A 16,506-nucleotide genomic window follows, 5' to 3' on the forward strand; every position below is an offset into this window, starting at 1 on the left:
ATTGTTCTCGTCACTTTGGGCAGCAGAGCAATGCCGACAACGATAGTGCAGACATACGTGCCTACGTCGCAAACAGAACATGAAGAAATAGAGAAAGTATATGAGGATATTGCGCTGGTAATTCAATATGTAAACGGACATGGAACTATCATAACCACAGTGGTTTGGAATGTGGCTGTATGGGAAGGGTTAGAAGAAAGGCTGAGGCGAGAATATGGGCTTCGCAGTACGAATGCAAGAGTGGAAAGCCTAACTGAGAGTTCTGCAACAAATTTCAAATGGTTATGGCGAAAGTGAACCTTCATAGCTTAGTGGTCAGTGTAGACGGGTGCCATGCGGATGACCCAGGTTCGATTCCCGTTACTGCCTAGGATTTTTCCGCAGCGGTAGGATTGGTACGGGATGCACTCAGCCTCGTGCTGCCAATTGAAGAGTAACGGCTCCACGATCTGGAAAGTCTGCAGACCGGCCGGAAGAGCGGTGTGCTCACCACATGTTACTCCACACCGCGTCTGCATGACATCGCATGGCATGGGATGACACGGTGGCCAGAGACATCACTTGCGCCTTCACGGCCTGAGCGAGGAGCTCGTTAAAAAATGGTGAATACTCCGTTCAAGAATCACAAGAGGAGCAGGTATACTTGGATAAGATCCGGAGGCATAGGAAGGTTCCAGCTGGATTGCATCATGATCATACAGAGATTCGGGAATCAGATTTTGGACTGTAAGGTGTATCCATGGCCAGATATGCAGGGTGATTCACGAAGATATGCAAATATTTTAATATGTTACTCTACATTTCCCCCCCCCCCCCTTTCCCAAGAACCATGGACCTTGGTGGGGAGGCTTGCGTGCCTCAGCGATACGGATAGCCGTACCGTAGGTGCAACCACAACGGAGGGGTATCTGTTGAGAGGCCAGACGAACGTGTGGTTCCTGAAGAGGGGCAGCAGCCTTTTCAGTAGTTGCAGGGGCAACAGTCTAGATGATTGACTGATCTGGCCTTGTAACACCAACCGAAACAGCCTTGCTGTGCTGGTACTGCGAACGGCTGAAAACAAGGGGAAACTACAGCCGCAAATTTTCCCGAGGGCATGCAGCTTTACTGTATGGTTAAATGATGATGGCGTCCTCTTGGGTAAAATATTCCGGAGGTAAAATAGTCCCCCATTCGGATCTCCGGGCGGGGACTACTCAAGAGGACGTTGTTATCAGGAGAAAAAAAAAAAAGCGTTTTACGGATCGGAGCGTGGAATGTCAGATCCCTTAATCGAGAAGGTAGGTTAGAAAATTTAAAAAGGGAAATGGATAGGCTAAAGTTAGATTTAGTAGGAATTAGTGAAGTTCGCTGGAAGGAGGAACAAGACTTTTCGTCAGGTGAATGCAGGGTTATAAATACAAAATCAAATAGGGGTAATGCAGGAGTCGGTTTAATAATGAATAAAAAAATAGGAGTGCGGGTAAGCTACTACAAACAGCATAGTGAACGCATTATTGTGGCCAAGATAGACACGAAGCCCACGCCTACTACAGTAATACAAGTTTATATGCCAACTAGCTCTGCAGATGACGAAGAAATTGAAGAAATGTATGATGAAACAAAAGAAATTATTCAGATAGTGAAGGGAGACGAAAATTTAATAGTCATGGGTGACTGGAATTCGGTAGTAGGAAAAGGGAGAGAAGGAAACGTAGCAGTTGAATATGGATTGGGGGTAAGAAATGAAAGAGGAAGCCGCCTGATAGAATTTTGCACAGAGCACAACTTAATCTTAGCTAATACTTGGTTCAAGAATCATAAAAGAAGGTTGTATACATGGAAGTAGCCTGGAGATACTGACAGGTTTCAGATAGATTATGTAATGGTAAGACAGAGATTTAGGAACCAGGTTTTAAATTGTAAGACATTTCCAGGGGCAGATGTGGACTCTGACCACAATCTATTGGTTATGACCTGTAGATCAAAACTGAAGAAATTGCAAAAAGGTGGGAATTGAAGGAGATGGGACCTGGATAAACTGACTAAACCAGAGGTAAAGAGTTTCAGGGAGAGCTTAAGGGAACAATTGACAGGAATGGGGGAAAGAAATACAGTAGAAGAAGAATGGGTAGCTTTGAGAGATGAAGTAGTGAAGGCAGCAGAGGATCTAGTAGGTAAAAATACTAGGGCTATTAGAAATCCTTGGGTAACAGAAGAAATATTGAATTTAATTGATGAAAGGAGAAAATATAAAAAATGCAGTAAATGAAGCAGGCAAAAAGGAATAGAAACGTCTCAAAAATGAGTTCGACAGGAAGTGCAAAATGACTAAGCAGGCATGGCTAGAGGACAAATGGAAGGATGTAGAGGCTTATCTCACTAGGGGTAAGATAGATACTGCCTACAGGAAAATTAAAGAGACTTTTGGAGAAAAGAGAACCACTTATATGAATATCAAGAGCTCAGATGGAAACCCAGTTCTAAGCAAAGAAGGGAAAGCAGAAAGGTGGAAGGAGTATATAAAGGGTCTATATAAGGGCAATGTACTTGAGCACAATATTATGGAAATGGAAGAGGATGTAGATGAAGATGAAATGGGAGATACGATACTGCGTGAAGAGTTTGACAGAGCACTGAAAGACCTGAGTCGAAACAAGGCCCAGGGAGTAGACAACATTCCATTAGAACTACTGACAGCCTTGGGAGAGCCAGTCCTGACAAAACTCTACCATCTGGTGAGCAAGATGTACGAGACAGGCGAAATACCCTCAGACTTCAAGACGAATATAATAATTCCAATCCCAAAGAAAGCAGGTGCTGACAGATGCGAAAATTACCGAACAATCAGTTTAGTAAGTCACGGATGCAAAATACTAACGCGAATTCTTTACAAACGAATGAAAAAACTGGTAGAAGCCGACCTCGGGAAAGATCAGTTTGGATTCCGTAGAAATATTGGAACACGTGAGGCAATACTGACCCTACGACTTATCTTAGAAGCTAGATTAAGGAAAGGCAAACCTACGTTTCTAGCATTTGTAGACTTAGAGAAAGATTTTGACAATGTTGACTAGAATACTCTCTTTCAAATTCTGAAGGTGGCAGGGGTAAAATACAGGGAGCGAAAGGCTATTTACAATTTGTACAGAAAGCAGATGGCAGTTATAAGAATAGAGGGGCATGAAAGGGAAGCAGTGGTTGGGAAAGGAGTGAGACAGGGTTATAGCCTCTCCCCGATGTTATTCAATCTGTATATTGAGCAAGCAGTAAAGGAAACAAAAGAAAAATTCGGAGTGGGTATTAAAATCCATGGAGAAGTAATAAAAACTTTGAGGTTCGCCGATGACATTGTAATTCTGTCATAGACAGCAGAGTACTTGGAAGAGCAGTTGAACGGGATGGACAGTGTCTTGAAAGGAGGGTATAAGATGAACTTCAACAAAAGCAAAACGAGGATAATGGAATTTAGTCGAATTAAGTCGGGTGATGCTGAGGGAATCAGATTAGGAAATGAGACACTGAAAGTAGTAAAGGAGTTTTGCTATTTGGGGAGCAAAATAACTGATGATGGTCGAAGTAGAGAGGATAGAAAATGTAGACTGGCAATGGCAAGGAAAGCGTTTCTGAAGAAGAGAAATTTGCTAACATCGAGTATAGGTTTAAGTGTCAGGAAGTCGTTTGTGAAAGTATATGTATGGAGCATTGCCGTATTTGGAAGTGAAACATGGACGATAACTAGTTTGGACAAGAAGAGAATAGAAGCTTTTGAAATGTGGTACTACAGAAGAATGCTGAAGATTAGATGGGTAGATCACAGAACTAATGAGGAGGTACTGAATAGGATTGGGGAGAAGAGAAGTTTGTGGCACAACTTGACTAGAAGAAGGGATCTGTTGGTGGGGCATATTCTGAGGCATCAAGGGATCACCAATTTAGTACTGGAGGGCAGCGTGGAGGGTATAAATCGTAGAGGGAGACCAAGAGATGAATACACTAAACAGATTCAGAAAGATGTAGGTTGCAGTAGGTACTGGGAGATGAAGAAGCTTGCAAAGTATAGGGTAGCATGGAGAGCTGCATCAAACCAGTCTCAGGACTGCAAGACCACAACAACAAACAACTCTACAAGTAAAACTAAAGAAAAAAGTTCATATAAACATAGATCCGCAAATGTTTAGTTACGGAGTTACGGCTAATAAAAGATTTTGCCTGAAATTTAGCAACTTCGCTAATATGAGGCCATCGCAAAACTGTACGAGGTTAAGGTAAAGCACGACTTCCATTTATTTTGTTGCTGTTGATGTGGTGAATCTAATAAAACATGTCCCAAGCGTGCATCTGCAGTAGTTTTCCAGAACTTCCAGAGAAGCAAAGATTATTATACAAGTAAATTTGGTTGTTTTCCATTATGAATGTAGAAACGTTTATGTCGTTGTTGGCAACCGTTAGTAAGTTGTTTCAGTCGTTTCCTAACCTTGAAACGAGTTAGTTTTCTTTATTGTTCAGTGAAATAGTATAATAACTACAGTGTATTTAAGTGAAACCATATAGTAGCAAATGGTTGAAACGGCTCTAAGCACTATGTAACTTAACATCTGAGGTCATCAGTCCCATAGACTTAGAACTACTTAAACCTAACTAACCTAAGGACATCACACAAATCCATACCCGAGGCAGCATTCGAACCTGCGACCGTAGCAGCAACGCGGTTCCGGCCCACATAGTAACAGTTGTAGTTTGCTTATAAGATGGGGATGTCTTTCAATTTTACGACAGAGGAATACGCATGTATGGTGTTTATTTGTGGCAAATGTGATGGTAATGCTACGGCTACAGTTAACGAATATCGGGTACGTTATCCAACCCGGAGGATTCCGAATGCACGAACCATTAGTGGAGTATTTCGAGTGTTACGGGAGACAGGTTTTCTACGTAGCGTTTGTTATCAGTACGAGTGCTCGATACGTGAAGACGATGGTGAGGATGTTATGGACGCTGTTCAAGGTAGGCCGGGTACCAGTACACGACGGATGTCTCAACCATTAGACGTTTCACAATCTAAGGTATGAGGTCCACTAAAGTACAATAATCTGTATCCTTACCATGAACAAATAGCGCATCATTTACATCCATACGTCTCATTTGGTCTAAACATTGGAAAATGCGTTGATGTTGCTAGCATTGTGCTTAAAAAATTTTCTGGTTGTGTATCTTACATGCACACTAGTACGTATTTAAAAAGTATTTTGTTAATAAAAGCTAAGCATATTTATCGAAATTAATTTTTTTAGCTTTTTTGTTGTGGGCACAGGGGACCCCGCCCCCTTTGGTATTATTCCTTATGGAAAATGCGTTGGAACTGCTAGGGTTGATCATGGATAATGAAGGTCATTTTTCCTTTAGTGTTGTAAATATGGACATCACTGTTCTTACCGTGCGAGGTAGCGCAGTGGTTAGACACTGGACTCGCATTCGGGAGGACGACGGTTCATCCCGCGTCCGGCCATCCTGATTTACATTTTCCGTGATTTCCCTAAATCACTCCAGGCAAATGCCGCGATGGTTCCTCTGAAAAGGCACGGCCGACTTCCCTCCCCATCCTTCCCTAATCCGATGAGACCGATGACCACGCTGTCTGGTCTCCTTCCCCAAAACAACCAACCAACCAACCATCACTGTTCTTCTCAAATTGTGAAGGTTTTTCTTATGACGGATTTCAGAAGCGAATGTAATTATCTTTTGTTATGGCGCAGTGGAAATGTCTAACTCACCCAAGACTTACTTACAATTTAGCTGTGGATGAATGCCACCTGTTGTTCTTTCTGCTCGCGTTTGTGCAATCGATAGTTTTTCCTTAAGTAATCAGTTACCCCAGAACGTTATTCCACAAGACATTTTTCAGTGGAAATATGCAAAATATGTGAGAACAATGATTCGATTGTTCCCAGGACTAGCAGTTACGTCAGAGCAAAAGTAGTTGAGCTAATTTCTTTGAAGACAGCAGTAATAAGCTTCTTCCATTTCAAGTTTTCATCAGTACGTACACCCAAAATTATGGAGCATTGTAGCATGTTTATTGATTCCTGTTCATGTGTTATATCAATTATTGGTACGAGCCAACTTGTTATTATGAATGTACATGATGACGACTTGAAAAGTATTGCCTCCGCATTTTTTACGTGAAAACTCGTTACTAACATTCCACATCCTTATTCTTCACGTCTATATAAGAGTTTCTCAACACAGTCGCCCTGGCAAAGAATGCTTTTCTCCCGATGAGAGATGAAGTTTGTTGATATTATCACCGTAGAATGTTTGACTTTGTTGATGGAGCTAAAACATAACCTCTGCCTGCACCGCTTTATTGCCACCAAAATGAAGTCCTCGAAGGTGTTCCTGGAGTATTGGAAACAGATGAAAACTGGATGGGGACAAACCGGGAGTGTATGGAGTATTGTCGATGACGGTGAACCCAAGGTGTCGCATTGTTGGAGATGTAGCGCTAAATTGTGGTCTGACATTGTCATGGTGAATTAGTTACAAACTCGATTACAGCACTCTGTTTCTCGTGCACAGACATAGGTACTTTACACACCGCCGTCTTACTCGTTGTAATTCGGAGCCCTATAGCAACAGCCTGCAGCAAATATGTAGAAGATGTAGAATGTTAATAACGTTTCTTTTATTTAAAAAGCTGTAATATATTTCACGTAGCAAACTCGAACAGGAAATTCCCTGTAGGTGGTGGTAGCCATCAGTGTAGGGCCAGTGAGACCGCGTCTGCAGAGCCACCTGCTTCCTGTAACGGCTGACGACGAATGTAAACACACAGTAACCCAAGCTCCATATCTGTTTCATACTCGTATACATGTCGAGTTTTGTGCGGGAAACCATCGAAAACGAAGACAACGAATTGCAGGCCTTATTTGATGAAGATGATACTCAAACCCAGCAGGAAGCCGTGGAGTGAATGTGACGCAGAACGCGTCTTCGGTTGAACGCTGTGAGTAAGATGCAGAAAGTGGGAAAATGGTTTCCGCATGAACTGAATGAAAGACAGCAAGCAAATCGAAAGACCACTTTGCTCGCCAGATACAAAACAAAGTCGTTTCTCCATTGAATACTGACAGGTGATAAAAAATGAATATGCTTTGAGAATCCTAAGCGTCGTAAATCAAGGGTGAGCCCAGGAAAGCCATCGACATCTTCTGCAACACCAAATCGCTTTGGAAAGAAGACAATGCTTTTGTGTGGTGGGATTAGGATGTCCTCCATTGTGAGCTGTTAAAACCTGGTGAAACCATTAACACTGATCGGTACCAACCGCAAATGATCGATTCAAATCAAGCATTACGTGAAAAACGACCGGAATATGGAAAAAGGCAACACAAAGTGATATTGCTCCATGATATCGCCCTATTACACACAGCAAAACGGGTCAGGGAAACGATCGAGGCGTTCATTTGGGAAATACCAGGGCATGCGGCTTATTCTTCAGACTTGGCTCCGTCCGTTTATCATCTATATGTATTAGTGGAAGACGATCTCGCTGAACAACGCTTCAATGAGTATGAAAATGTACGAAAAAGGTTCGCTGACTGGTTCACTTCAATTACGTGGTATTCGTGGCCTGCCGAAGAGGTGAAAGGACTGTATTAAGTAGCAAGTATTTGAATAAAATATGTTTATCGGTTTCAAACAACAGACATCTACACTACTGGCCATTAAAATTGCTACACCAAGAAGAAATGCAGATGATAAACTGGTATTCATTGGACAAATATATTATACTAGAACTGACATGTGATTACATTTTCACACAATTTCGGTGCATAGATCCTGAGAAATCAGTACCCAGTACAAACTCCTCTGGCCATAATAACGGCCTTGATACGCCTGGGCATTGAGTCAAACAGAGCTTGGATGGGGTGTACAGGTACAGCTGCCGATGCAGCTTCAACTCGATACCACAGTTCATCAAGAGTAGTGACTGGCGTATTGTGACGAGCCAGTTGCATGGCCACCATTGACCAGACGTTTTCAGTTAGTGAGAGACCTGGAGAACGTGCTGACCAGGGCAGCAGTCGAACATTTTCTGTATCCAGAAAGGCCCGTGCAGACCTGTAACATGCGGTCATGCATTATCCTGCTGAAATGTAGGGTTTCGCAGGGATCGAATAAGGGTAGAGCCACGGGTCGTAACACATCTGAAATGTAAAGTCCACTGTTCAAAGTGCCGTCAATGCGAACAAGAGGTGACCGAGACTTATAACCAATGGCACCTGTAGTGTCCCTTTTGCAATATTCATCCTTATCAAGGTGAAACATAAATAAAACTGACAGTATGTGACTCAAAATTAATTGCAAACATTGATTTATCATTGATTTAACTGTAAAAATATACAATATATATATCGATAAATGCAGAAAAGACATTATTTTTATTATATGAGATTATAATGTGATTATCTTTGTAAGAGTATAAAATACAATGCAATGCTCGTTCTTCTGTCTAGTCTGTTTTGTTCTGTTCGTTGTGGTGTTAGCTGGAATAAGGTACGCAAGCTATTGTGCTGCGCTAGCATTTGTTTCTGTCGTAACGTAATTGCAAACATTTAATGGTGTAAACTGTGTCCTAGTAAGAATATATTAGTATAAAGTGATTTCCGTGTGTTATTTCAAGAACCTACGCCACATTTATCTTATGAAAAGAATATTTAATGAAAATTATTTAGCATGTTTTCAGCTGCTGCGGAGCGAATAACAGTAATCTCTGACTGTTAACAATTAGCCGCTATTACGCGGTACATTTAAAAATATTTTTTCACAGCACAATGTCTGATAGCCGGAGCGGAAGAAATTAAGTAAAAATATTCAGTGAAATTAATTGAAGTAATCCAGTGAAATAATTTTATTAAAACTTGTCTATTTTCTGTGATAGTAATAATTTCAGAGCTGAGTACTACTACGCTATTGCATTTACAGTAATTTGTAGGGAGCCTGGCGCTCGATAAAACGAGATATAATACGTAATTGGCAACCTACGAAATTCATTATTTTGCTTATTATATCTCTTTTGTATCTTTTTTTTTTTTTGAAAGCTAAAAGTAAAAACTAACTCCACTAAAAATCAGTAACAGATCACAATAAATCAAAGGACAAACAAATTTACTAGGAGAGTGTTTCCGCAAAATAATTATATTTCTTTTAAGAGATATAATACACCCCATACCATCACGCCGGGTGATACGCCAGTATGGCGATGACGAATACACGCTTCCAGTGTGCGTTCACCTCGATGTCACCAAACACGGATGCGACCGTCATGATGCTGTATGCAGAACCTGGATTCATCCGAAAAAATGACGTTTTGCAATTCGTGCACCCAGGTTCGTCGTCGAGTACATTATCACAGGCGCTCCTGTCTGTGATGCAGCGTCAAGGGTAACTGCAGCTATGGTCTCCGAACTGATAGTCCATGCTGCTGCAAACGTCGTCGAACTGTTCGTGCAGATGGTTGTTGTCTTGCAAACGTCCCCATCTGCTGACTTAGGGATCGGGACGTGGCTGCACGATCCGTTACAGCCATGCGGATAAGGTGCCTGTCATGTCGACTGCTAGTGATACGAGGCCGTTGGGATGCAGCACGACGTTCCGTATTACCGTCCTGAACCCATGGATTCGATATTCTGCTAACAGTCATTGGATCTCGACCAACGCGAGCAGTAATGTCGCGATAACCGCAATCGCGATAGGCTACAATCCCACCTTTATCAAAATCGGAAACGTGATGGTACGCATTTATCCTGCTTACACGAGGCATCACAACAACGTTTCAACAGGCAACGCCGGTCAACTGCTGTTTGTGTATCAGAAATCGATTGGAAACTTTCCTCATGTCAGCACGTTGTAGGTGTCGCCACCGGCGTCAACCTTGTATGAATGCTCTGAAAAGCTAATCATTTGCATATCGCAGCATTGTCTTCCTGTCGGTTAAATTTCGCATCTGTAGCAAGTCATCTTCGTGGTGTAGCAATTTTAATGGCCAGTAGTGTAATTATTGCAACCAAATTCCGGTTTCATACTTCCACACCTGGCAGATGTACACGCCTCGTGTGAGACTTGTACATCGACGATTGCGGAGCAGGAAAGAAACGTGCGCCTGGTTAACTGGGAGTTACTTCCAACAATGACGCAGCAGGGAACCAGTGACGTACTAGCCGCAGTACGCACGACGACCGCCGGGCGGCAGCACCGCCGCCCCCGGTGCCCCGCGTCGCGCTGCGTGCCGGCGCGCGCTCCCGCCGGCAGTCAGTCGCTCGCCGACCGTCGCAGGCGCCGCTCGAGTTGCGCCATGGCCCTCGCGGCCCGCTACGCCCGCGCTTCGCCGCTGCTGCTGACACTGATGCTGCAGCTGCTGCGGGCCGCCGCCTCTGACACGGTGACCGCCCGCGGCCGGCTGGACGCCTGCGTGGTGCCCGGCTGCAGCTGCCTCGACGGCGGCGCCGACGTCTCCTGCCGCGACGCTGCGCTCGGAGACGCCTTCTTCGACGACGTCTCCGTGTCGCCCGCTGCCACCAGGCTGTGAGTACCTGATGCACTCTGCTCGCCATTCCTTGCTCCATTTATTACCTGTCTGTCTCCAACTATGCCTTTGACAGCTCTGTTTCTGCATATTTGCCCAGTTACTAATGCCGTACGCAGCTCCTCGTTTATTTAGAAACATTACTGAAATAAACATTTGATTCGTGAACAACTAATGATACGTATCTGCCATTGCTGTTATAAGATCATTACCAAGTGTTTTGTGTGTCAAAAAATGTTATCAATCCCATCATATCGACGTGTGTGGCATGAAAGCCAAATAATAATACTACACAGAATGTCCCATTTACTTTGTCCATCCCAAACAAGTTTTTCTAGAGAAGAAAAATAAAAATTTTATCAAGAAAATGTTGTTTAGCTACCAGGTGACATTAGCCACCATGTCTTTCTTGTAACTGCAATCATTAAGGAAATATGGACATCAGTACGGCTCATTTTAAAAAGCGGTCTATACTTTTTATTCGCTCTTCCCTTTCCTTGCCTCAAAACCTGTTCAGAAACGTATCACAGTGTACCATTCACGTAAATATGGTGTTGTTAAAAAACGCAACAGGAAATTGATCTTGACTTCCCAGGACTAACGTACAGGGAGGTACTCGGGGTAACGTAAGTCTTTCACTTGCTGAAGCTGATGGTAAACAAATGTAAAACAAGTAAAACGCTATCTTCAACGAAGACAATGTAGAAATGCTACTAATCTATGGACAATTTAAGTCACAAGTGAATAATGTTTTCATATTTCAATATGGGTACATGTTTTACAGAACTGAAGTACTTTTACGCGATATGATGTTCTACATTCTCTTCGTTGTACTAGCGCTTGCTCAGCGACGAATTAGGGTGGGCAGAAAAATAGACATCTCTGCAAACCAAACTTATTTGATGGCCCGGTGGACATTAAGACGTATGAATTCTGTAGCAGAGACATTTCAAAACTATTTCGTCGTTCGACGCGATACCAATATGTGTATGCCCCGCTTCTAGCAGTTGCAGAACACGTTGTTTCATAGCCAACTGCATGTTTTCCAATTCGACACCTTTTTCATCTCCCATGACGTTGGCGTCCATGGGAGCTTACCTAGGCATTAAGAGACTGAGAACCAAATAACTAAATTCGGTTTTAGGCAGTAACAAGAAGTGGGACGGGATCGTCAACGATAAAACGATAATCCTCGAACGTAATAAGCGGTCTAATGAGGCCACAACCCGTCCGTTGCGTGGTTACGTATAAAGAGCTCCACTTGCTGAGCTTATTTGTGTTTCAGACTGTCGTTTGTGTTTAACCACACTTTCTGTCCTCTGACGTCACCAGCATTGTCGGACGAAACTTTAGGCTCACAAATATGCTTAGACCACAGCGTAATGCCGAAGAAAGATACCTCGCCAAGGAAACAATAAATCGATTATAGAATGTAGGTTTGCACGGCCAGGTTTTAATTCTGATAAAACTTCTGGACAGAGTGTGTGAAACTATTTTCTGCAGTTTCGTCCCCATATCTGCGGGAGACATCTTCGGAAATATCTATGCCCGAACATTCAAGAGTCACTACATCCGGAAGATGAAAACCGAATTTTGAACAGTTTTACGCTGTTGTGTATAGTTGCCAAAGCACGAAGCGGTTTCCCTACACCGGTAAAATATCGGTTTCCGGATGATTTGTGTAAGTAATTTTATACAAAAGGCCTCTGGAAATCAGCCGATCCGGTTCCCTGTTTAGTGAGCACATTAGCCATTTCTCATCAATTAGTTTAGGAGATAGACCGTGCTCAGTCAAACATTTCAACTTATCTTTCAGTGCAGAAAAAGTCACTCCATCCAGGTTAGACGAAGAGTTTTACAAAAACAAGGCGTAACATGAAAACTGAAGCGTTTGTATGGGAGCAAAAATCGATTGTGTGAGAGCAAATGTGGCAGCTAAAGCCACATTTCCACAATCGATATTGGAGAATTTACATGACCAACCAGAAACGGTATTGGGAAATCAGATTACGAGAGATATTAAGGTTTATAACTGAAACTGAACCAGCCACAAGTAATCATACTTACCCATGTAAACGCAGGGAGTGTTACATACATAGACCACGGCCTCTCAGTTGTAACTAAAGAAATGGTAAGGTGCTTAAAATCTACAAATAAGTGACGACTATTCACATTGACAGAACCCACGTCGTACAGTTTTGTCGCGCTTCTCGGCAGTGTATCGCCGAATCCTGTGCGACCCGTAAAGTGAAGAGCTGAGTGAGTTGCGGGCGCCCAGGTTGGCGCGAGCGCCGCCCGGCGCTGGCAGCTGTTGACGGAGTGCGGTGGAGTAATCGGCAGCCGCGGTGCCCCACTCCACGCGCCTCGGTCGCGTGCTTGCTTTGCTCTCGACGTGCGCGGCGCTGTGGCCCGCTGCCCGGCCGCCGCTAAGTGCCATTATCGCGTGCGCCGGTCCGCCACCTGCGAGCGCGTGTCGCAAGGCGGCCGCGGGAAGCGCGCACGCGGCTCTGAGCCCTGACGGCGCGCCGCGCCGCGCCGGGAGAAAGCCCTGCTAGCGCCGGTACACCACGCCACGCGCCGGCCGCAGCCACAGGTGGTCGGGGCGGCAATTTACATTCTAGGCCCACACTCCTAGCCTGCCCGGCCGCCACCTACAAGCACATTCCTGCCTCACAGCCAGGGCTGCGGAACAGGATGCAGACGATGAGGTCGGAATTAGGGCGCTTTTACTGACGGGTCGAAAACGGACGAACGTCCTGGGGCTGAGGGTATACGGAGTATAGCCTAGGATAAACAGGGCTTGTGATGACAAGGGGAGGTCACGATGTTGGTATCACAGATTTACTTCAAACTTTGTGCACCTTTAGTAGGCCATTACAATAACATAATGTGCAAGCAGTGAGGTGGACTACTCGGGCATCAACATCATCATCATCATCATCATTTGACTGATAATGCCTTTCAGCGTTCAGTCTGGAGCATAGTCCCCCTTATAAAATTCCTCCATGATCCCCTATTCAGTGCTAACATTGGTGCCTCTTCTGATGTTAAGTCTATTACTTCAAAATCATTCTTAACCGAATCCAGGTACCTTCTCCTTGGTCTACCCTGACTCCTCCTACTCTCTACTGCTGAACCCATGAGTCTCGTGGGTAACCTTGCTTCTCCCATGCGTGTAACATGACCCCACCATCTAAGCCTGTTCGCCCTGACTGCTACATCTAAAGAGTTCATTCCCAGTTTTTCTTTGATTTTCTCATTGTGGACACCCTCCTGCCATTGTTCCCATCTGCTAGTACCTGCAATCATCCTAGCTGTTTTCATATCCGTAACCTCAACCTTATTGATAAGGTAACCTGAATCCACCCAGCTTTCGCTCCCATACAACAAAGTTGGTCGAAAGATTGAACGGTGCACAGATAACTTAGTCTTGGTACTGACTTCCTTCTTGCACAGTATGCATCCTAAGTACTTGAAACCGTCCACCTGTTCTAACTTTGTTCCTCCTATTTGGCACTCAATCCGTTTATATCTCTTCCCCACTGACATTACTTTCGTTTTGGAGATGCTAATCTTCATACCATAGTCCTTACATTTCTGATCCAGCTCTGAAATATTACTTTGCAAACTTTCAATCGAATCTGCCATCACAACTAAGTCATCCGCATATGCGAGACTGCTTATTTTGTGTTCACATATCTTAATCTCACCCAGCCAGTCTATTGTTTTCAACATATGATCCATAAATAATATGAACAACAGTGGAGACTGGTTGCAGCCGTGTCTTTCCCCTGAAACTACTCTGAACCATGAACTCAATTTACCGTCAACTCTGACTGCTGCCTGACTATCTATGTAAAGACCTTTAATTGCTTGTAAAAGTTTGCCTCCTATTGTATAATCTCATATAACAGACAATAACTTCCTCCTAGGAACCCGGTCATATGCCTTTTCTAGATCTATAAAGCATAGATACAGTTCCCTGTTCCACTCATAACACTTTTCCATTATTTGCCGTAAGCTAAAGATCTGGTCCAGACAACCTCTAAGAGGCCTAAACCCACACTGATTTTCATCCAATTTGTCCTCAACTAATACTCGCACTTTCCTTTCAACAATACCTGAGAAGATTTTACCCACAACGCTGATTAAAGAGATACCTCTGTAGTTGTTACAATCTTTTCTGTTTCCATGTTTAAAGATTGGTGTGTTCACTGCTTTCGTCCAGTCTGATGGAACCTGTCTTGACTCCCATGCCATTTCAATTATCCTGTGTAGCCATTTAAGACCTGACATTCCACTGTATTTGATGAGTTCCGACCTAATTTCATCCACCCCAGCCGCTTTATTGCACTGCAATCTATTGACCATTTTCTCTACTTCCTCAATGTGATCCTAATTCCATCATCATTCATATCCCATTGTACATCGAAATCTGACACATTACTGATCGTATTTTCACCTACATTGTGCAGCTCTTCAACTACTCGGGCAACTCAGAGAAAATCGCAAGAGAAGTTTTACGCGTCTGTCATGTAAAGGATGTATCTGTGCGTAGATGCTTCACGTTCTAGTCCATGGTGATCAAGTGATTAGCGTTCGAGTTACTTAAGACGAAAGTGTATGAGGCGATGGTTCGGCCCCTGCTCTAACTTAATTTCTAATCTATATTTTTTCATCACTGTTCTTATCATTTAATTTATATGACATTTTAGAGATAATATAATTAAAGAGAACCACCTGTATTTACATGAAGTTTTAACGAATGCCATGTTATTTCACTACTTACTACTTTTAATTAAATTTAATTATTAGAACAAGCATATTTATTCCTATCGACAATTAAATGAAGAAACGCGTGGGGTTTTCCTGAAAATGTATACCTGTCGCGATTTGCGAAATCCCTTATACATGCAGTCTGGTGAGGTAGCCGTAACTACTCTGCACCACGACGCTTCGAGCTGCATAGCCGGCCGCGGTGGTGTCGCGGTTCTAGGCGGGCAGTCAGGAACCGCGCGACTGCTACGGTCGCAGGTTCGAATCCTGCCTCGGGCATGGATGTGTGTGATGTCCTTAGGTTAGTTAGGTTTAAGTAGTTCTAAGTTATAGGGGACTGATGACCACAGCTGTTAAGTCCCATAGTGCTCAGAGCCATTTGAACCATTTTTGTCGTGCTGCATACACAGAGGCGGGCCGCATCAAGTAGTTAACCTGCGTGGCGCTGAGACGTTGCTAATGTAGCAAGAACGATTAGTGTAAGTGTAAATTTTTGGACTATCACGGAATTTACACTTTTACTACAAAAACGAAGGTTTGAGCGGGAATCGAGAACCGTCCCTCATACATGATCGTCTTAGGAAGATCAAAAGCTAACCACTTGATGACCACGAACTCTTAACGTCTGGCATCTACGCTCAGATAAATCCGTTACATAAAAGACGCGCAAAACTACTCTTGCTATTTTCTCGCATTTGCCAGAGTAGTGCACCGTACTACTCACACATTATCTTGTTTTACTGGCCTACTAAAAGTGTACAAAGTTTGAAGTAAATCCGTGATCCTAGAATCGTGGCCTCCCCTCGTGAGATTACACACAATATGATAATATGAATGGAAACAGCAAGAAGTGTCTTGCGGTATGTTCACAAATGTTCAGTGTCCGAATCGTTAGTCATACACACGTCCGGTCTACGGATACTACAGCAACATCCGATGTCAGTAGCACTGAATCCTGCGTGTGTTGCACACACCAGTGGCACCCGTACCAATTACAGTAGCAAAATCGTCTCTCGAAGAAGGACACTAATCGGCGAGTGCGGTTTGCAGAATCGATCTGAATCAGTGTAACAGGAATCCAAATTTCACACGACAGGTGTTGTTCAGTGACGGAGCTGATTATATGTGCAAGGAGAAATAAACAGAATTATCTTTAGTGGTCA

At 43.5% G+C, this 16,506-nt stretch overlaps 1 protein-coding gene across 1 annotated transcript in view; it reads left to right on the forward strand.

The window, feature by feature from the left end:
• Window positions 1-10,171: 10,171 nt before the first annotated feature.
• Window positions 10,172-16,506, forward strand: part of LOC126095459 (lutropin-choriogonadotropic hormone receptor-like) — a 669,001-nt gene continuing 662,666 nt past the window's right edge. Inside the window, exon 1 of the mRNA XM_049910251.1 lies at window positions 10,172-10,566. Within this exon, the coding sequence (XP_049766208.1) occupies window positions 10,172-10,566 (395 nt within the window). The remainder of the gene's footprint in view (window positions 10,567-16,506) is intronic.

The sequence above is a fragment of the Schistocerca cancellata genome, chromosome 8 (assembly GCF_023864275.1).
Source record: "Schistocerca cancellata isolate TAMUIC-IGC-003103 chromosome 8, iqSchCanc2.1, whole genome shotgun sequence".
NCBI classification, from domain to species: Eukaryota; Metazoa; Arthropoda; class Insecta; order Orthoptera; family Acrididae; genus Schistocerca; species Schistocerca cancellata.